We start from the raw sequence: 16,756 nt of genomic DNA on the forward strand, positions 1-16,756 counted from the left end.
ATTAAGTCTGCCCGCCATTGGCCCAAAAGCTTGATTGCACGTGACTTGTACCCTGAAGCTAATCCACAAGGAACCACAAAATCAATTAACTACAATAGCTTTATATTATTTATCATTTAAAAATTACATATAAACTGTCTGCAGATTATATAGAGTTAAGAGCATGTCAATTCATTTTGGACAGTTTGTGGTAACACAGCAAGTATTTTTTGTACGCTCGCCTGACGTGTGTGCATAGAATTATGCCAAAATAATAACTTAGTATAGCGGTCGAAACATTCGTACGGCCTTGTGAACTTAAAGCCATTATTACCAGGTCATGTAAGTTTGCTGGTTTGAATTAAACATGGGCGTTTTATTGACTAAGCGTGCGATTCAGGTGCTTGTGTGTCCGTACCGAGTCGTTTCAAGAGTGAGCGACCTGTCCGATGAGGAGGTATGAATAGAATGAATAGTTAAATCAAGCCTTGATGCCACTCATGGCTAACATGCAGAATTGACAGGCTGCAGATTTTTTTCTTGCGGTTAAAAAAGTGTCTGGAGTTATAGAAAAAGTGTATGATGCTCAGGCCCTAAATATTGCAATCCAAGATGGTCCTCTGGCAGGACAATCAGTACCGCATGTACGATTTCGGCACATTTTCTTCCTTGCCTCTTTTTTTTTTTTTTTTTAATTTACATTATCAGAGATTTAATATTCAATAGGTTCATTGTCACATAATACCACGGAAATTTAAAGACTTGCCCAACGTTGATGATATCTATCAACTGATAGATTCCAAGGATGGAGACCTCGAATTGTCATTTCAACAAATGAAGAATTTGGCCACACGAATGCCGAGCCCAGATGTCCCAGATTCTATTCGGCAACCTAGGACATTGGAAGATATGGTTGCTGAAGCACAGCTACTAGAAAGCCAAATGAAGGCAAGATTGTGATATTTAATTGGCAGGAAAATTTGGCCACTGGGTATTAATGCAAGCCCAAGTAATGTATATGGGGTTGAACGGGGTATTTTTTAATTTATGATTATTTCGCTACTATTTCATGGTCAAGTGACTCGTAACTTTCAGTAACGAAAAGACGGACAATTGACCTAAGATCTAAATTATTATCGCAGTAGGTTAAACTGGCAATTCAAGTGCCATTACTAATTTATACTTAAATGACAAAAAGATTAAAAAAAATCTATATTTATTCCAATTGTGAAATACTTTCGTTTTGGTCACATTTATTGAAGTTGTAACTCACACTGCACGTGACGTGTTTGACTCAGCCCGTTTGTGAGCTGTGAGTCATTGTCAAAATCAAAATTTATATCGGGTTAAAAACTCCTGTTCTCCACACAGAAACCAAGTAAGACTTTGAACCTGGTCCAACCGTCATGGCTACGTCTCGAGCCGTGCTGCGCCTGGCCACGCAAAAACTTGCTCCCGGGCGGTTTTCATCGTCGTCATCAACTTCAGCTCTAGCTTACAAAGCTCTTCACCGACGGGCTCGATTTCCGCAGCAGCCAAAGATCGAGACACCGCAATGGTCTGCATCAACTGCGGTTTCTTCAATTTTGTATGAAATGCCAAATATTACGAATCAGCCTGAAAAATCTCACGTTCTTAACTGTCTTGTTCAAAACGAGCCGGGCGTTTTGAGCCGCGTATCCGGAATTCTTGCCGCCAGAGGTTTCAACATTGACTCCCTTGTGGTTTGCAACACCGAAGTTAAGGATTTGTCCCGCATGACGATTGTTCTTCAAGGTCAGGATGGCATTGTTGAACAGGCTCGAAGACAGCTTGAAGACCTTGTTCCCGTCTGGGCTGTTTTGGATTATACTTCTACTCCGATTGTGCAGCGTGAGTTGCTTTTGGCAAAGGTTTCGCTTCTTGGACCTGAATTCTTTGAAGAATTACTGGCACATCATGAGCATGGGATTTCTGAAGCAGTTGGAGATGAGACGATCGGCGTGATTGAAGAAGAAGGTAGCTATCCGTCATACCATCCTTCAAAGCTTGCACCTTCGGAAGCCCTCAGGCACAAGCACCAGCATTTGGATGCCATCACCAAGCTTGCCCATCAATTCGGTGGCAAGGTTCTTGACATTTCCGAAAACAGCTGCGTGGTTGAAGTTAGCGCAAAGCCGGACAGGATCACTGCATTTATTCACTTGGTCCAACCATTCGGTGTCTTGGAACTTGCCAGGAGTGGCATGATGGCTTTGACCAGAACTCCCATCGAAAGCAATGTCAAGACTTCCAAATCTGCCGATGCGGCAGTCGACATTTCTAATCTCCCTCCTGGTTAAATTAGAATTATGGAAAAGTTGCCTGACACTCAAGACTGCTTAGGCAAATGTATCGACGGTTTAATGTACATATAGAGTCCAGAAAAACGTCTACACGACAGATGAAATATATAACTGTTAATTTTTTCTTCCCTTTTTTAATTTAAACCATAAATTATTTTATGTTTTTTAAAAAAAAAATGTTAAATCAATTTTATCTATATACAAAAAAAAGTAAATGCCATCATATATTACTAGTAGTCGTCTCCGCGAGAAACAACCTCCTTAACATTAGGACGAAGTACTATAATAAGTTAGTCTACAAATTTTTTTTCCAAATTGATAATTGACATAACTTACCGATGGTGTGTTCAAATTGAGCTGTCTTGGAACCTCTGATATCAACCAATGGAGGATAATCTTCAACAATTCCAGAACTAACAAGGTTGTTCAACTATGTTTGTTTAAAAAAAAAAGGTTAACCAAATCACGTAAGAAGCGAAAAAAGAAATCTCCAAGTAAAGGCACTTACAGCAAGTAAATATTTTTCTTCTCCAACGCGATCAAGATATCTTCTGCAAAAAGGTAACGTCCCAAAATGCTTGTCGATAGTATTTAACAAACTTTTGGCCTTGTTTAACCTGAGAGGAATATGACCAGCATCCACACGTTTTGCGTAATGTGAGCATTCACCATCAGATCTGACGTAGCCCTTTCCGGTAGATCCGAAGGTCTCAATGGCAAAAGTCTCGCCTTCTTCCATCTTGGTTTGATCACCACCTTTAACAATTGGAACAGACTTTCCGCCATGAATTTGATAACGATTAATCGTATGGCCATTCAAGTTACGGATTGACTTGACCTGTAATGTTTTCCCACCAGCCTCAACCTCGTAACTTTCCATGACTTCTTGGATGGCAGCACCGATATCGCACAAGCGAACGTCAATACCAGCTTCACGAACGCCAGTATTTGTAGCATCTTTAACTGCGGCCAATAAGTTTTCGTACTCTGGGTCAAAGTTTAAAGTAAAAGCAGAGTCGACAATGCGTCCGTTAACATGGACACCAATATCGACCTTCATGACATCACCGTATTGCAAAACAGTCTTGTCTCCAGCATTCGGAGTGTAATGAGCAGCAACATGGTTTAAACTTAACCCGGTCGGAAAACCAACGCCAGCTTCAAGTCCATCACCTTCAGACAAGTTTCTAATTGAGTTCTCAATCATGTCTGCAATTTCAATCATGGGCAAACCTGGCTTGATATGTTCCTGAGCGTATTTTCGAACCTGGCGATGAGTCTCAGCCGCCTTTCGCAGATCGTTCAAGGCATCGTAATTCATTCGATCAAGATACCGTTTTTCTTCATCCGTGGTTCTGTAGTTATTGTCGTCCTTGTACTCATGAATCTCACCCTCGGGGTAAACTTCATTAGTAAAAAATTTGGACAGACCAATGGTTGGCGGATCGGTTTGAATAGCACCAGCTTTCTTTTTTTTTTTGCTTTTCCTTTTTTTCTTTTTTGGTGCACTACTAGTTGCATTTTCTTTGTTTTCGCCTTCGTCTTCCGAGCCTGACGCGTCAGCAGCATCAAGCTTGTCTGCGGAAGGAGCGGTAGTCGACTCATCGGCCACTTTACACCAAGTTAGAAAATTAGTGTTTTGCCTTTCCAAGTAAAAATAGACTTACGTTTGACCGAAGACAACTTGTCTTCCACAACTTCAGTCATTTGTGCCGAGTTCCAACAAAAATAATCAACTTCTTACGACAAGCGAAAATATTTGGTATATACCGTGGTAGAGGTTAGTTTTGTCAATTAACTTTACAATTTACGAAGTAAGTTACCCTGACGAACTATGTCATCAACAGAACTGGGTTTCAAAATTAGAAAACAAGCATTTAATTATGAATTTAAGTAGTAAAGTAATGAGTATAAGCTGTCGAATACAACTCAGTATAAGATTGTAGGAATGCGATAGCCTAGCTTGACCGGCCTGAATAATACCTATTATGCATTGGCTACAGAGTGTTATTGGAGAATGGACTGCACAAACGCTCGGAAGTTATTTAAGCTAAATTTTAACACATACAATTAGTTGATCATTGTATCGATTACATTTTATTATGCTTTATATTACAACGATAGTTGAAATAACAACACAAGTGCACGATAGAAGTAGTTTTCCAGCTATACAAAGCCATATCTCCACGTGACTTACCTGGCCTTTGGGTCCGGTCACAGATAAGTCGGTGAAAGTGCATAACGCCTGCGTTGTCGTGGCAGTTACGCCGCAACTGCCACGGTTTCACAATGATTGGCTGAGATTGGCCGATTAGCTCACCTTTTTTCGCTGCCCGCACGCACCACCGTCGCTGCCCTTGCCCAGGTATTCGGCCGCTGGGCGTTGGCCGCTTTGGTTAGAGTACAAATCTCTTAAGCTCCTCCGTTTCATTTCTCCATTCACCTTTATATCCTTCTTTCACAATTACACAATGGTATGTTTCATCTCCAATTAAGGGACGTTGTTTGAAATTTTTGCTAATTGACTAGGCTGGTGCTCTTGAAAACGCTAAGCGTGAACTGAGGAGGGACCTCGACAACTCGGAGAGCGAATATGGTACGTATCTTTATTGTCCTTTTTCTACTTGAGACATGGCCCTCCTCCATTTGTCCAATTAGTCCAATTATTTCGCAATGTCATTGGTTTTTTTGGTTTTTTTTTATTGACCAGTTTCTAGGCGCTGTCTATTCAGTCTCCGGACCTGTCGTTGTTGCCGAACAGATGATTGGCTGTGCCATGTACGAGCTGGTATGTCCTCTCCTGTTGATAAGCAACACTGTTGACTTGCCATTTGCTGGCTATTCACCATTTAGTGCAATAGCACTGTAATATCATTGCAATTATTCAAAATAGTTTTATATTAGTCAATTGAGTATACTAATGCGCAGGTATAGGTCAGAGTCGGTCACGAGAACTTGGTCGGTGAGGTCATTAGAATCGAAGGAGACAAGGCCACCATTCAGGTTTACGAGGAAACCGCCGGTGTCACCGTGGGCGACCCTGTGTTACGTACAGGCAAGCCCTTGTCTGTTGAGCTCGGTCCCGGTTTGATGGAGACGATTTACGATGGTATTCAACGTCCACTGAAGACCATTCAAGAAATTTCAAATTCAATTTACATTCCTCGTGGTATTGATACTCCTGCTCTTAGCCGCACTATTGCATATGACTTCACTCCATCATCAAATTTTAAAGTTGGTGATCATATCACCGGTGGTGATATCTTTGCTTCAGTTTTTGAAAATTCTCTTCTTTCAGATCACAAGATTATCCTTCCACCACGCGCGCGTGGTACCATCGTCAGCATTGCTGAGAAGGGCTCCTACACTTTGAATGATACCGTTCTTGAGGTTGAATTCGAGGGTAAGGTTTCAAAGTACTCTCTTTTCCACTCATGGCCTGTTCGTGTTCCAAGACCTGTTTCGGAGAAGCTTACTGCCGATTATCCACTTTTGACCGGTCAGCGTGTTCTTGACGCTCTTTTCCCTGTTGTTCAAGGTGGAACCACGTGTATTCCTGGTGCTTTCGGCTGCGGCAAGACTGTCATTTCCCAGTCGCTTTCAAAGTACTCCAACTCCGACATTATCATTTATGTTGGTTGCGGTGAGCGTGGTAACGAGATGGCTGAAGTACTCATGGACTTCCCCGAACTCTCTATTGACATTAATGGCCGCAAGGAGCCCATCATGAAGCGCACCACTCTTGTTGCCAATACCTCGAACATGCCTGTCGCTGCTCGTGAGGCCTCCATCTACACTGGTATTACCTTGTCTGAATACTTCCGTGATCAGGGTAAGAACGTTGCCATGATGGCTGACTCTTCTTCTCGATGGGCTGAGGCTCTTCGTGAGATTTCCGGTCGTCTTGGTGAGATGCCTGCTGATCAGGGTTTCCCTGCTTATCTTGGTGCCAAGCTTGCATCTTTCTACGAGCGTGCTGGTAAGGTTGTCACTCTTGGTAATCCAAGACGTGAAGGTTCCGTCTCAGTTGTGGGTGCCGTTTCCCCCCCAGGTGGTGATTTCTCTGATCCCGTCACGGCGGCCACTCTTGGTATCACTCAGGTTTTCTGGGGTTTGGACAAGAAGCTTGCTCAAAGAAAACACTTCCCATCGGTTAATACTGCTCTTTCGTACTCCAAATACACCAATGTTCTTAACAAGTACTACGAATCCAGCTATCCCGAGTTCCCTGCTCTCCGTGACAAGATCAAGGAGATTATTTCTGACGCTGAAGAACTGGAACAGGTCGTCCAGCTTGTTGGAAAGTCTGCACTATCTGATGCTGACAAGATTACTCTTGATGTTGCTACTCTTGTCAAGGAAGATTTCTTGCAACAGAATGGTTATTCAACCTATGATGCTTACTGTCCCGTTTGGAAGACTGCTGCTATGATGAAAGGATTTGTTCTTTACCATGATGAAGCTCAAAAGGCTGTCGCTTCTGGTGCTAACTGGAATAAGCTTAGAGAGGCTACCAGTGATACTAAGTATCACCTCTCTTCGTCCAAATTTTTGGAACCAAGCAGAGGTGAGACTGAAGTAATTGGAGAATTCAACAAGTTGTACAATGAGATTCAGGAGAAGTTCACTGCTGCATCTGAGTAAAAAACAAAATTATAATAAATTGCAAATGTCTTTTTAAATAAGATAAACTTCATTTTTTTTTTGTTAATTTTTTATATTGTTTGAGGTCGTATTACCAGTTTTAATCACTTGTGTGTAAATCTTTCATTTACTGTTGATTCATTGTGTGTTGTTTATGTGGATGGTATTTCTTTTTTTCTTTTTATTTATTTTTCTTCCCTGTGTTTAAGTTAATTATATTTACTATTTTATTTTTATCCGTGTTCTAGGGTTCTGATAGATATTGACATTTATTGAATTATACATTCATTTAGACTTTAAAGAAAATCACTTTAATTTGTCTTCAATTTATTCACCACATCATCTATTTTTTTAGCCGCCCATGAATAACGCTGGTTAGGAATTAAGAACGGTCGGAGGTCAAACCTGTTGTCATCCGGTGAATATGATTCAGCGTGATAACTTGGAGTGATCACAGTCATCTTGTGACGATTAATGGCATAGTAAAAGAAAAAATTTTTAACTTTTGTTGCAATCTGTTCTGCACTAAGTCGTGGAGTCCACTCATGATAAAGTTTAATGAACATGCTGTAGGGACCGCATTTTTCAATCTTTCGAAGTCGTCCAAATACTGACAACTCTTCATAAGTCATGCCCATGTCTGCCTCGTCAGATTGAACGTATGTCTCAGTGATTGGTTCGAGTTCGGCGGTCGGAGTTGCGTCTAAAAACGATTGAAGAATTGGCATATGGAATTTATCACGAGCGTAGGCAATAAATGCTTTCAAATCTGTTTTTGAAATGCCACCAATCGGATTAATATCTGCAGATGAGCAATCGTACTTAGTCAGGTAGCCACGCAAGCATTCATCGACGTTTGCAGAGCCAAGCACCAAGAGGCCGCCGGCCCGACCTCTAACCCAGGGCAATAACTGAGCAAACAAGTATGCCAGTACCATTCGCAGCCGAGCCTGAATGTTCTGTAACGCAAGATTTTCCGTGTCAGATCCTCCATGCACTCTAAACGATGGCTTCTTGCCTGTCACAAACACAAACACATCACGAACTGCGGAAACGGCAGTATCCATGTTCAAGTCAACATGATAAGACCCAACTTCGTTTGCCAATCGCGCAGCTCTTGTACGAGTATCAAAAGAAGAATTTTCGGTACCCATGTACGACGTATGAAATATTCTGCTTGCAAACTCCGTCGGATCTGTAGGTACGTAGTCCTCTCCTGCAGTCAAACCTACGACTCGCCTTGCATCATGAACTACATTAGTGTCGCCTTCTTCACAAGCTTGAACTACTAGCCTGCACATTGAGTACACAATCACTGCTGTTGCACATGAATCAATTCCACCTGACAAGGGTAAGAAAAACCCGGCTGCTTTGGAACGACGTAGATAATCCCATAACCAACAAGCAGGTCCAAGCGCAATCTCCTCCTCGGGAGAGTGGTATCGAATAGGCCGAGGCTTGGTTGGTACAACCCTGGGGTTAAACACCGAGCCAGATTCTGAAAATGCAAAATCTGTTCTGATCCGCTTATAACCAGGCGTGGTTCGGCTTTGAAGTCCATGGGACATTGATGATCGATATGATCGAACATCTTCAAGGTCAATAGTAGCAGTCACAACTTCAACGTCTGTCAAGGCAAACTGACTTCCCTGGCCTACCACTTTGCCGTTAACAACAATTAATGGCGCACCATCATAGTACAATCTATCACCGTCACAGCCTCGCTGGTTAGCATAAAGATATACGCCCCCGCACTTAGCAGTAGCTTCAGTGATTAATCCCAAACGCAAATCAAGCTTTCGCAACTCATGATGTGACCCTGATGAGTTTGTGAAAATTTCAATTCCGTCAAGAGCCATGTTAATATGCGGAGAGCTAGGTGTGAACAATTCCTCGCACGTCTCTGCCCCCAAAACTGCGTCTTTCGTAGCCAATACCGCATCACCAAAATCAACTTCTGATTGGCCAGTTATTTCATTAATCATCCTCGGAAGAGAATATATTTCGACTTCTCTCGGTTTCATCCATGGCGTGAAATATCGCATCTCTCGATAGTTCCCATCGTTTGCCAGCCAAAGCTTCGGTCGAATTAAAAGAATTTTGCCATTATATGAAAGCATTCTGCAATTATATCTGACATTTTTATGAATTACAGGCATTCCTACGTCTAAAAGAATGTCTTGACAGTCTTCGTGCACGAGAAGCTTGGCATACATTTCCCATGAATGCAGGAAAGTGTCTCCTTCGAGAAAGTGATCCAAGCATCCATATCCACTATAAAATAATAAGCACAAATACATGGCATAATCCTTATCATACGAACGTTATCTCAAGTTCTGGCCCAACTCGTAAAGACGCTCCTTGAGCCTTTGCTTTAACGATAGACTGAATAATTCTGTCAAGGTTCCCTTCGAAATCAAGTGCCCATTGGTTAAGAGCGCTGCGTAAAATCAGTATAAAAATTATACAATTGAACCATTTATTAGGCAAACTTACCAAGTAGCAAGTGTAACGAAATGACCCATAACTGTTAAAATTTCAATGCGGGGAACAATTGTTTAATCTCTTGGATATTTTTGATAATGACGGTACTTGTAATCAAATCCAAGGGGCTTGTATTGTAACTGGGGCTTGTCGGTTAACGATCCCTTGTAACAACGCATTCGTTACCTGCAAGTTTGAACATCAAGGAGGTTTGCATCTCCTTTGCATAGTTTTAATAATAATCATAATAATATCAGCAGGGTGCCGCGAATCGAGCATCACTAGCTGAGTTATATTTATATTCAATCACGTTGCAAATACCAGCTACTCCACGCCGTCGCCCGCACTCAGCCGAACCGACAACTCAAGAGAACCAGCGTTCAAAGCGCCCTCGCACAGCTGAAGAAAGTGCAGGCACGTCTGATACCACCATGCCATTATTAGACTTGGATAAGGATAGTACTTTGTTACTTAAGAATGGTAGTATAAACGGAACTGCTCTGAATAACGCTTCCATTTTTGATGAGAAGGGCAATGGCGATTATTTTGGTTCATCAAGACTCGAATCTACCCGTCTTATAATACAAGCATTGCATGATCTTGGATATTCTACAGCTGCCGAAGTTCTTGAGCATGAGTCATCATGTTCGATTGAATCTCCTGAAGTTGTTGCTTTCCGAGATGCCATACTTGACGGTCGGTGGTCTGATTCAGAGCGGTTGATTGAATCAATTCAGCTTAAGGAGAACACTGATATTACCACTTTACTTTTTCATATTCGACAGCAGAAATATTTGGAACTGCTTGAACAAAGGAGACTGGTTGAAGCATTAACAGTCCTGAGGGATGAGTTGACTTCGATTGATCACGACACTAGTCAACTTCATTTTTTGTCGTCCCTTATGATGTGCAGCTCGACAGATGATTTAAAACTACAATCTGGTTGGTCTGGCTCAGATGGATTATCTCGACAAGAACTTTTAGGTGCGCTTCAAAAATACATATCACCGGCAGTTATGATCCCGGCACACCGTTTGGCAACCTTGCTTGATCAGGCAAAGAGATTTCAAGTATACAATTGCTTGTACCACATTTCAAGCTCTGATATATCTTTATATTCTGATCATCAGTGCGATAAATCCAATTTTCCAATGACTACTACTCACGTTCTTGCTGAGCATAGTAGTGAAGTGTGGTTTGTGGTTTTCTCTAACGATGGTACTAAACTCGCGTCTGCTTCTAAGGATCTTACTGTTCGAATTTGGGATATGACCACCTTTAAAACCATTCATACATTTGGAGGACATTCGCATGGCGTGACGTCACTGGCTTGGTCTCCAGATGACCGGATTTTAATATCATGTAGTGATGATCGAAGTGCCAAGTTATGGAACGTACATGATGGTACATGCCTGTTAACGTTACCGTATGATGACGCTGTTACTTCATGTGCTTGGCTTTCTTCGGGTGACCGATTTTTAACTGGCAGTTTGGATCCTGAAAAGGCGATTGTTCTTTGGTCGATCACCGGTAAAGTTGAATATAAATGGACCGGCATGAGAGTATATGACGTTGCATTATCTCCAGATGGAAAGAAAATCGTGACAATTTGCAACGAAAATCGTCTTCAAATTTACAGCCTGACGGACTTTAAGAAGCTTACTACGATTCACGTCCAAAGTAAGATGACATGCGTATCGATCTCACACGATTCAAAATATGCACTTGTTAATCTTCAAGATAGAGAATTACATTTATGGGATATTGAAAAATTTCGTCTTGTACGCAAGTTTGTTGGCCAGAAGCAAGAAAATTTTATTATTCGATCCTGCTTTGGTGGCGAACGCGATTCGTTTATTGTATCTGGCAGCGAGGATTCACATGTGTTTGTTTGGAAAAAGGATGATGGTTCATTGATTGAAAGGCTCTCTGGGCATGCTGCACCAGTGAATTCAGTAGCATGGAATCCGATGGATAAGAGCATGTTTGCGTCTGCAAGTGACGATAGTACGATCAGGATTTGGACAAATGGCTCGGCGTAAATGGCATTTTTTTTTTTTTTTCGAAATTCATTTTGATTGTTAGTTACGTTCAATGTTTTGCGTTAATGGTTTTTTCTGGCGTATTGAATTTATTATTTTTTTTACTATATTAATATTACTGTATTAAATAACTATATACAATTAAGATGCCGATGAGACGGGTTTTTGTGAGTCACAAGCTCACGTCCAGTCACAAGAAACTCGACGCGTTGTGCAAAGGTTATACTATGTATAACGAACACGTCGAATTTGTGCAAACCACAAAGATTTTGTCAGGCACTTTTGTCCAAATCAAATTTTTTTTTAAATATAATCGTTAACGCGTTGGTTTTTTCAAAATGAGTGATATGACACAGTTTGATAACATATATTTTAATCAATCTGCAAGACCAGGCAGGTTACGATTTGCAAATTCTGGCCTAGGTTGGAAATCTTCGTCCAAGGCATCATCGACATTAGCCCCGTTCCTATTGCCCCAATCAGAAGTTGTATCAGCAAATTGGAGTCGAGCAGCAAAAGGATATGAATGCAGGGTTTTAACGAAAGATCGAGGTGTTGTGCAATTTGATGGATTTGATCTTGATGATTTCGATCGGTTAAAGAACACAATCAAGCATCATTTCGACGCGGTTTTGGAAACCAAATCACATTCGATCAAAGGTTGGAATTGGGGTAAGACTGAATTTGAACGATCAGAATTAGTTTTCAATGTTTCGAATCGGCCCGCGTTTGAGATTCCGTACGCACAAGTGAATAACTCGAACTTGAGCGGCAAGAGTGAAGTCGCAATCGAGCTTAGCCATGATCATGACCTTGCAACCAGGGGTCAATCGGGTGTGAGAGATGAGTTGGTCGAAGTCAGATTTTTCCTTCCTGGTACTGTCACGAAAGGTGAAGATGATTCTGATGCATCTGATGTTGAGGAGCAAAGCGCAGCAACAGTATTTTATGAAACTATCAAAGAAAGAGCAGATATCGGACAGGTTGCTGGCGAAACTATTGTTTCATTTACAGATATCATGTTTCTCACTCCAAGAGGTCGTTATGATATTGATATGTATCCACTTTACATTCGACTTCGTGGTAAAACTTACGATTATAAGATTCAGTATTCTTCAATTCAAAGACTATTTTTACTGCCAAAGCCAGATGAACTACATAATATTCTAGTTATTCAGTTAGATCCGCCCTTAAGACAGGGCCAAACAAGATATCAATTTTTGGTCGTGCAGTTTTTGAAGGAAGAGGAGATTGAAGTTGAATTAAATGTGGAAGAGTACGTGAAAAAAAAAAAAAAAAAAAAAATATATTACTAACTTTAAGTGTTAGCGCCGAATTTGAAGAAAAATATGCTGACAAGCTGAAAAAGAAATACGATCAAGCCGCTCATGAAGTTGTTGGTCAAGTCTTCAGGGGCTTGTCTGGTAAGAAAATAACCGTTCCAGGTTCATACGTTAGCGTTCACGGACAAGCGGGTGTTAAATGTTCCCTCAAGGCTAGCGAAGGCTACGTATATTTTTTGGAAAAGAGTTTCTTGTTTGTTCCAAAGCCGACGGTTCTTATCGCACACAGTGACGTGAGTTCGGTCACTTTGTCTCGTGTGGGTGGTTCGGTCTCATCGTCACGCACGTTTGACGTCACTGTGACATTAACCACTGGCGCGTCTCATCAATTTTCCAACATCAACCGAGAGGAGCAGAATGGGATCGAGCAATACTTAAAATCGAAGAACATTAGGATCAAGAACGATTTAGTTGAAGACCAATCGTTTCTTGTCGCCGCACTTGGCAGTGACTCGGATGATTCAGACGCAGACGTTGTCCCTCGTGCCGACCGGGGCTCGGCAGATGAGGATGAAGAGAGTGTTGATGAGGATTTTCAGGCTGATGATTCAGATAGTGACGTTGCAGAAGAATACGACGAGAATGCTGAGAGTGACAGTGACGAAGAAGGATCGGAGGAAGGAGATGGCGCGGAAGATGGCGCGGAAGAGAATGAAGCTATCGACTTGAGCAATGATGAAGACGATGAAAAGCCTGCCAAAAAGAAGGTCAAGAAGAATTAAAACAAAGGTATCAAGTTGTATATTAAACAGGTAATAACTACTATGGGGATAATGTTCCCATTTGATTTTTTTTTCAAGAAAATTGTAGATGATTTATGACCAATGCCAAATTTCTGCGTCAGCTGCAACGCATGAAAACATAAAAGAGCGTAAAACCCAGGGATTAGGTCAAAGCTTGTTGAATCTATCCTTGACGTATTTTTTGATATATGAGTCTTTCTCAAGTGGACGACCGTGGCCAGCGTATTTCTATTATAAACTGGTTTAAAAATGAGTAGAAAGAATAAAAATTTGAGTTGTTTTTCCTCAGTCTAACACAACGTAAACTATTATGTTTACAATACAATCGATTGTTGAACGTGTCTTGCAGATTCATTCATAGAAATGCAAGATCCGATAATCAATTGAAGGATGGCAAAAAGACTGCTGATCGGAGTGAATAAATATAAAAGCAAGCTAACTAAGATGGTAATTATCAAATTAAATACGGCCAGTTATATGGGATGGTGTTGATCATTAAATACAACTGGCAAGCTTTTGTTTGGTGGGATTGACAAGTCCAAGTTTTATTGTGAGCTGAAGACAGTGGACATGATTCCGTTAACCAAGAACGTCATGTTGAGTCACAGGCTTAGCGTGGAAACGATCACGCAAGTGCAAAATAAAGTAGAGTACCGACTGGATGACGGGCGATCTCCGTTTATGAGTGCTACGGCCAACTAAAATGAAATTCAAGCTAGAAAATGACAAAGCGCCAGCAACAGGTATGGAGGAGAAAAATGCAGCTAACTCTGCCGCTTTTGTTATACCTATATGGCATCATGATCATCAAGTTGTTCACAAACCCTAGACGCTATATATACATCACCCGGATATTTAATTACTACTTATAGTTCATCTTTGTCTGATACTGCACTTGTAGTTTGTGGCTAGCCAGATTTGACTTTTAAAGCCACAGACCTAACTGTACTTTATACATCTCTGTGAAATTTAATTAAATTGAGTAACCATGTAAAACATTATTTGGAATTCAATATATTTTTGCAAATGGTTGAAATCTGCCGCACAGCATGATTAAGAAAACAATCAATATTCAATGAAGCAAACTGAAATTTCACTTTTGTGATCCTTCCAGGTGATAATAACAGGTGGTATTAAAAATAAAAAAAAAAAAAAAGAGTGACTTGAAAACATAATAAGTTTCACGCGCCCACATAAGAAAATTCTCTTATCTGGGTCGAATTAGAGCACACAGGAACCCAATACCTGTTAAACATGGCAGCAATCTACATTCTTTTTTTTCTTTCTTTTACATGTTGAATAACAACAGCATGAGAACTAATGTGACTGCAACTAGAAATTAAAAGTTGGTTTGCACGCGTGGATCAACCGGAGAGTCGAGGAGGGTAACTCTGCGCCCAGGCAATCGAAGTGTCATCTTTGCTGAAACATGCGCTTGATATGCCATATGTTTAAACAACGTTGTCGCAGTTATGCTGCAACGTACCGTGTTTTCAAAACATTAAACCGCCCAGTTCCCATATTTGTATTCTTTTGGTTTTTTTCGCTTTTTCTCATTCAAACAAACTATTTCATTTTTTAACCCCCAACAATTTCGGAGTTCTCACCATTATTTTGTGCAATTTGTTTTTGCTTTCTAACGCGTTCACATCCTAAACACCGTTCACTTTAGTTTTTCCAATTTTTTTCTTTGCTGGACTATTGTGGAATGCTTGGACTTGGTGTTTGATTTTTTTAAAAAAAAAGCAATAGAATGTGGTTAAAGAAGCAAGACATTGTCGATTCTGCTACGTCTGTGCAATTTTCAACTACGAATCTCTTCAAAATTATTGTATGTCTAGTTTAAAGGTTTTGCAACAACCGTTTATGGCGACAGGAGGGCCTTTTGCAGCAACGTTTGCGGAGGAAGAAACCCGGGACAGCAAGAGGTTGGATGCTCAAAATCGGAAGCGAAAACGGCTGTCGGGTCCAATAGCGTCAGCAGCATCGTCAAGAAGTCCATCGCGCGAAACGGATGCGTCGTTGAGCACGCCTGAGCGAAAAATCAAGTCAAGAAACTCATCACCTAAATCCACGAATTCACGGAAACTGTCGCCAAGTAGATCTTCTCGAACTACAGTGACTGGTGAAGGTTTGCGCAAGGGCAAAAAAACTACGAATGGCAAGAAATCCCAAGTTCGGGAATCCGGAGAACAAGATGTGGAAAGTGAAGTCACGACGGATGATGACCTGGATTGGCTTCCGCCAAAGCTTGTGCTTGTTCGCAAGTTTTTCAGGGCCAGAGAACGTGAACGATCGAAATTTGCGGCACAACAATCTGGCAAAGGTGATGTATCAGAAAAGGATTCTTCCGACGCCGAGCTTGAGTCTAGAAATGACAGTGTTTTATTAGTCAAGTCTGACCGTGAAATCTCTCCTCGAAGTTTACCAAAAGATGGCATTTTGCCCATTATTAAATCAAAATCTTCAATTTCACCAATTGTTTCCGAAAGAGTTTTGCCATCTACTTCAAATTTGAGTATTCCAGCCAAATTTAAGTCAGGCCCAGATTTGGCCGATTTATTTTTAGATTCACATGACGCTGCTGTCATAAACAAGGCGGCAGTGCAACATGAGGAAAGGTTGCTTGATACAGCCTTGTCTAAGTATTCAATTGGACAACATTCTCCGCCTGCATCTCAGCAAGTTCAATCATCTGAACTTCAAAAATCAACATTTTTAAATGAGACAAATGGACAATATCCAGCTGTATCTATACAAAAAGGACCGCTAACTGCGGTGAATCCAGTCTCAGATACATTGATGACTACCACTGGTGTACAGAATCAACCACAATCGTCACAATCCATATCAGATGCACCGACGAATGAACCAACTCGAGTCGTTTCTTCTCCTCGTCCACCTCCTCCACCGCCGCGTCCAGTGAAGAAGTTGTCTTTTGCTGACTATAAGAAGAAGCAACACCCTGTGAAAACAGCTTCAGATTCCGCAGAAAAGGAAACCAAGTCAGCAGAGCAATCTAAATCTAATGATCTACTGCCACCGACTCCGCAACAGCAACAGTCGTCAGCGTTGTCAGAGAAGGAAAATGTCACCGAGTCTTCAAAGTTCTAATACTTTTATGCCTACCCGGATCAAAATGTCACTGCGCATATGTATTATTGTGTAAAAATATTTTTTTTTTCTTAATTATAGTT

General features: G+C 41.1%; 8 protein-coding genes across 8 annotated transcripts; 6 read left to right on the forward strand and 2 right to left on the reverse strand.

Annotated features, from left to right (window-relative positions):
* The first annotated feature begins 97 nt into the window (after positions 1-97).
* V1514DRAFT_325321 (HIT-like domain-containing protein) lies at positions 98-1,188 on the forward strand. Its single transcript, XM_066926588.1, has 5 exons — positions 98-211; positions 268-321; positions 380-436; positions 504-623; positions 706-1,188. The coding sequence occupies exons 1-5, from the start codon at positions 164-166 to the stop codon at positions 937-939; spliced, it is 513 nt and encodes a 170-aa protein (XP_066785283.1). The 5' UTR covers positions 98-163; the 3' UTR covers positions 940-1,188.
* A 167-nt stretch (positions 1,189-1,355) lies between these two features.
* On the forward strand, positions 1,356-2,502 carry V1514DRAFT_325322 (small subunit of acetolactate synthase-domain-containing protein). The gene has a single exon (XM_066926589.1). It carries the CDS (start codon positions 1,386-1,388, stop codon positions 2,298-2,300), a length of 915 nt encoding a protein of 304 aa, XP_066785284.1. The 5' UTR covers positions 1,356-1,385; the 3' UTR covers positions 2,301-2,502.
* V1514DRAFT_325326 (methionine aminopeptidase 2-like protein) lies at positions 2,412-4,068 on the reverse strand. The gene is made up of 4 exons (XM_066926590.1): positions 3,971-4,068; positions 2,812-3,914; positions 2,640-2,733; positions 2,412-2,583 (listed from the first exon to the last, which is right to left on the reverse strand). The coding sequence occupies exons 1-4, from the start codon at positions 4,008-4,010 to the stop codon at positions 2,534-2,536; spliced, it is 1,287 nt and encodes a 428-aa protein (XP_066785285.1). The 5' UTR covers positions 4,011-4,068; the 3' UTR covers positions 2,412-2,533.
* Positions 4,069-4,663: 595 nt separating this feature from the next.
* Positions 4,664-7,436, forward strand: V1514DRAFT_325328 (ATP synthase alpha/beta family, nucleotide-binding domain-containing protein). Its single transcript, XM_066926591.1, has 4 exons — positions 4,664-4,777; positions 4,833-4,899; positions 5,021-5,091; positions 5,238-7,436. The coding sequence occupies exons 1-4, from the start codon at positions 4,775-4,777 to the stop codon at positions 6,945-6,947; spliced, it is 1,851 nt and encodes a 616-aa protein (XP_066785286.1). The 5' UTR covers positions 4,664-4,774; the 3' UTR covers positions 6,948-7,436.
* V1514DRAFT_325331 (uncharacterized protein) lies at positions 7,198-9,610 on the reverse strand. The gene is made up of 3 exons (XM_066926592.1): positions 9,444-9,610; positions 9,271-9,387; positions 7,198-9,221 (listed from the first exon to the last, which is right to left on the reverse strand). The coding sequence occupies exons 1-3, from the start codon at positions 9,470-9,472 to the stop codon at positions 7,259-7,261; spliced, it is 2,109 nt and encodes a 702-aa protein (XP_066785287.1). The 5' UTR covers positions 9,473-9,610; the 3' UTR covers positions 7,198-7,258.
* Positions 9,611-9,623: 13 nt separating this feature from the next.
* On the forward strand, positions 9,624-11,674 carry V1514DRAFT_325332 (WD40-repeat-containing domain protein). The gene has a single exon (XM_066926593.1). It carries the CDS (start codon positions 9,863-9,865, stop codon positions 11,471-11,473), a length of 1,611 nt encoding a protein of 536 aa, XP_066785288.1. The 5' UTR covers positions 9,624-9,862; the 3' UTR covers positions 11,474-11,674.
* Positions 11,675-11,734: 60 nt separating this feature from the next.
* V1514DRAFT_325333 (uncharacterized protein) lies at positions 11,735-13,620 on the forward strand. The gene is made up of 2 exons (XM_066926594.1): positions 11,735-12,749; positions 12,803-13,620. Exons 1-2 carry the CDS (start codon positions 11,812-11,814, stop codon positions 13,536-13,538), a joined length of 1,674 nt encoding a protein of 557 aa, XP_066785289.1. The 5' UTR covers positions 11,735-11,811; the 3' UTR covers positions 13,539-13,620.
* A 1,460-nt stretch (positions 13,621-15,080) lies between these two features.
* Positions 15,081-16,673, forward strand: V1514DRAFT_350273 (uncharacterized protein; the record flags this gene model as incomplete). The annotated part of the gene is made up of 1 exon (XM_066929400.1): positions 15,081-16,673. Exon 1 carries the CDS (start codon positions 15,393-15,395, stop codon positions 16,671-16,673), a length of 1,281 nt encoding a protein of 426 aa, XP_066785290.1. The 5' UTR covers positions 15,081-15,392.
* Positions 16,674-16,756: the final 83 nt, after the last annotated feature.

Source organism: Lipomyces japonicus (genome assembly GCF_038497905.1).
Source record: "Lipomyces japonicus strain CBS 7319 unplaced genomic scaffold V1514scaffold_5, whole genome shotgun sequence".
NCBI classification, from domain to species: domain Eukaryota; kingdom Fungi; phylum Ascomycota; class Lipomycetes; order Lipomycetales; family Lipomycetaceae; genus Lipomyces; species Lipomyces japonicus.

What these genes read in the sequence shown, in the direction of transcription:
- V1514DRAFT_325321 (XM_066926588.1), top strand. Translation starts at nt 164, where the DNA reads ATGTCAATTCATTTTGGACAGTTTGTGGTAACACAGCAAGTATTTTTT. An exon ending in GCGACCTGTCCGATGAGGAG is followed by an intron (nt 437 to 503) that starts GTATGAATAGAA and finishes CAGAATTGACAG; the next exon opens with GCTGCAGATTTTTTTCTTGC. An exon ending in CAGGACAATCAGTACCGCAT is followed by an intron (nt 624 to 705) that starts GTACGATTTCGG and finishes AATATTCAATAG; the next exon opens with GTTCATTGTCACATAATACC.
- V1514DRAFT_325322 (XM_066926589.1), top strand. Translation starts at nt 1,386, where the DNA reads ATGGCTACGTCTCGAGCCGTGCTGCGCCTGGCCACGCAAAAACTTGCT.
- V1514DRAFT_325326 (XM_066926590.1), bottom strand. Translation starts at nt 4,010, where the DNA reads ATGACTGAAGTTGTGGAAGACAAGTTGTCTTCGGTCAAAC. An exon ending in CAAGTTGTCTTCGGTCAAAC is followed by an intron (nt 3,915 to 3,970) that starts GTAAGTCTATTT and finishes CTTGGTGTAAAG; the next exon opens with TGGCCGATGAGTCGACTACC. An exon ending in AAGAAAAATATTTACTTGCT is followed by an intron (nt 2,734 to 2,811) that starts GTAAGTGCCTTT and finishes AAACAAACATAG; the next exon opens with TTGAACAACCTTGTTAGTTC.
- V1514DRAFT_325328 (XM_066926591.1), top strand. An exon ending in CAACTCGGAGAGCGAATATG is followed by an intron (nt 4,900 to 5,020) that starts GTACGTATCTTT and finishes ACCAGTTTCTAG; the next exon opens with GCGCTGTCTATTCAGTCTCC. An exon ending in GCTGTGCCATGTACGAGCTG is followed by an intron (nt 5,092 to 5,237) that starts GTATGTCCTCTC and finishes GCGCAGGTATAG; the next exon opens with GTCAGAGTCGGTCACGAGAA.
- V1514DRAFT_325331 (XM_066926592.1), bottom strand. Translation starts at nt 9,472, where the DNA reads ATGGGTCATTTCGTTACACTTGCTACTTG. An exon ending in TTCGTTACACTTGCTACTTG is followed by an intron (nt 9,388 to 9,443) that starts GTAAGTTTGCCT and finishes GATTTTACGCAG; the next exon opens with CGCTCTTAACCAATGGGCAC. An exon ending in GGGCCAGAACTTGAGATAAC is followed by an intron (nt 9,222 to 9,270) that starts GTTCGTATGATA and finishes ATTATTTTATAG; the next exon opens with TGGATATGGATGCTTGGATC.
- V1514DRAFT_325332 (XM_066926593.1), top strand. Translation starts at nt 9,863, where the DNA reads ATGCCATTATTAGACTTGGATAAGGATAGTACTTTGTTACTTAAGAAT.
- V1514DRAFT_325333 (XM_066926594.1), top strand. Translation starts at nt 11,812, where the DNA reads ATGAGTGATATGACACAGTTTGATAACATATATTTTAATCAATCTGCA. An exon ending in GTTGAATTAAATGTGGAAGA is followed by an intron (nt 12,750 to 12,802) that starts GTACGTGAAAAA and finishes TTTAAGTGTTAG; the next exon opens with CGCCGAATTTGAAGAAAAAT.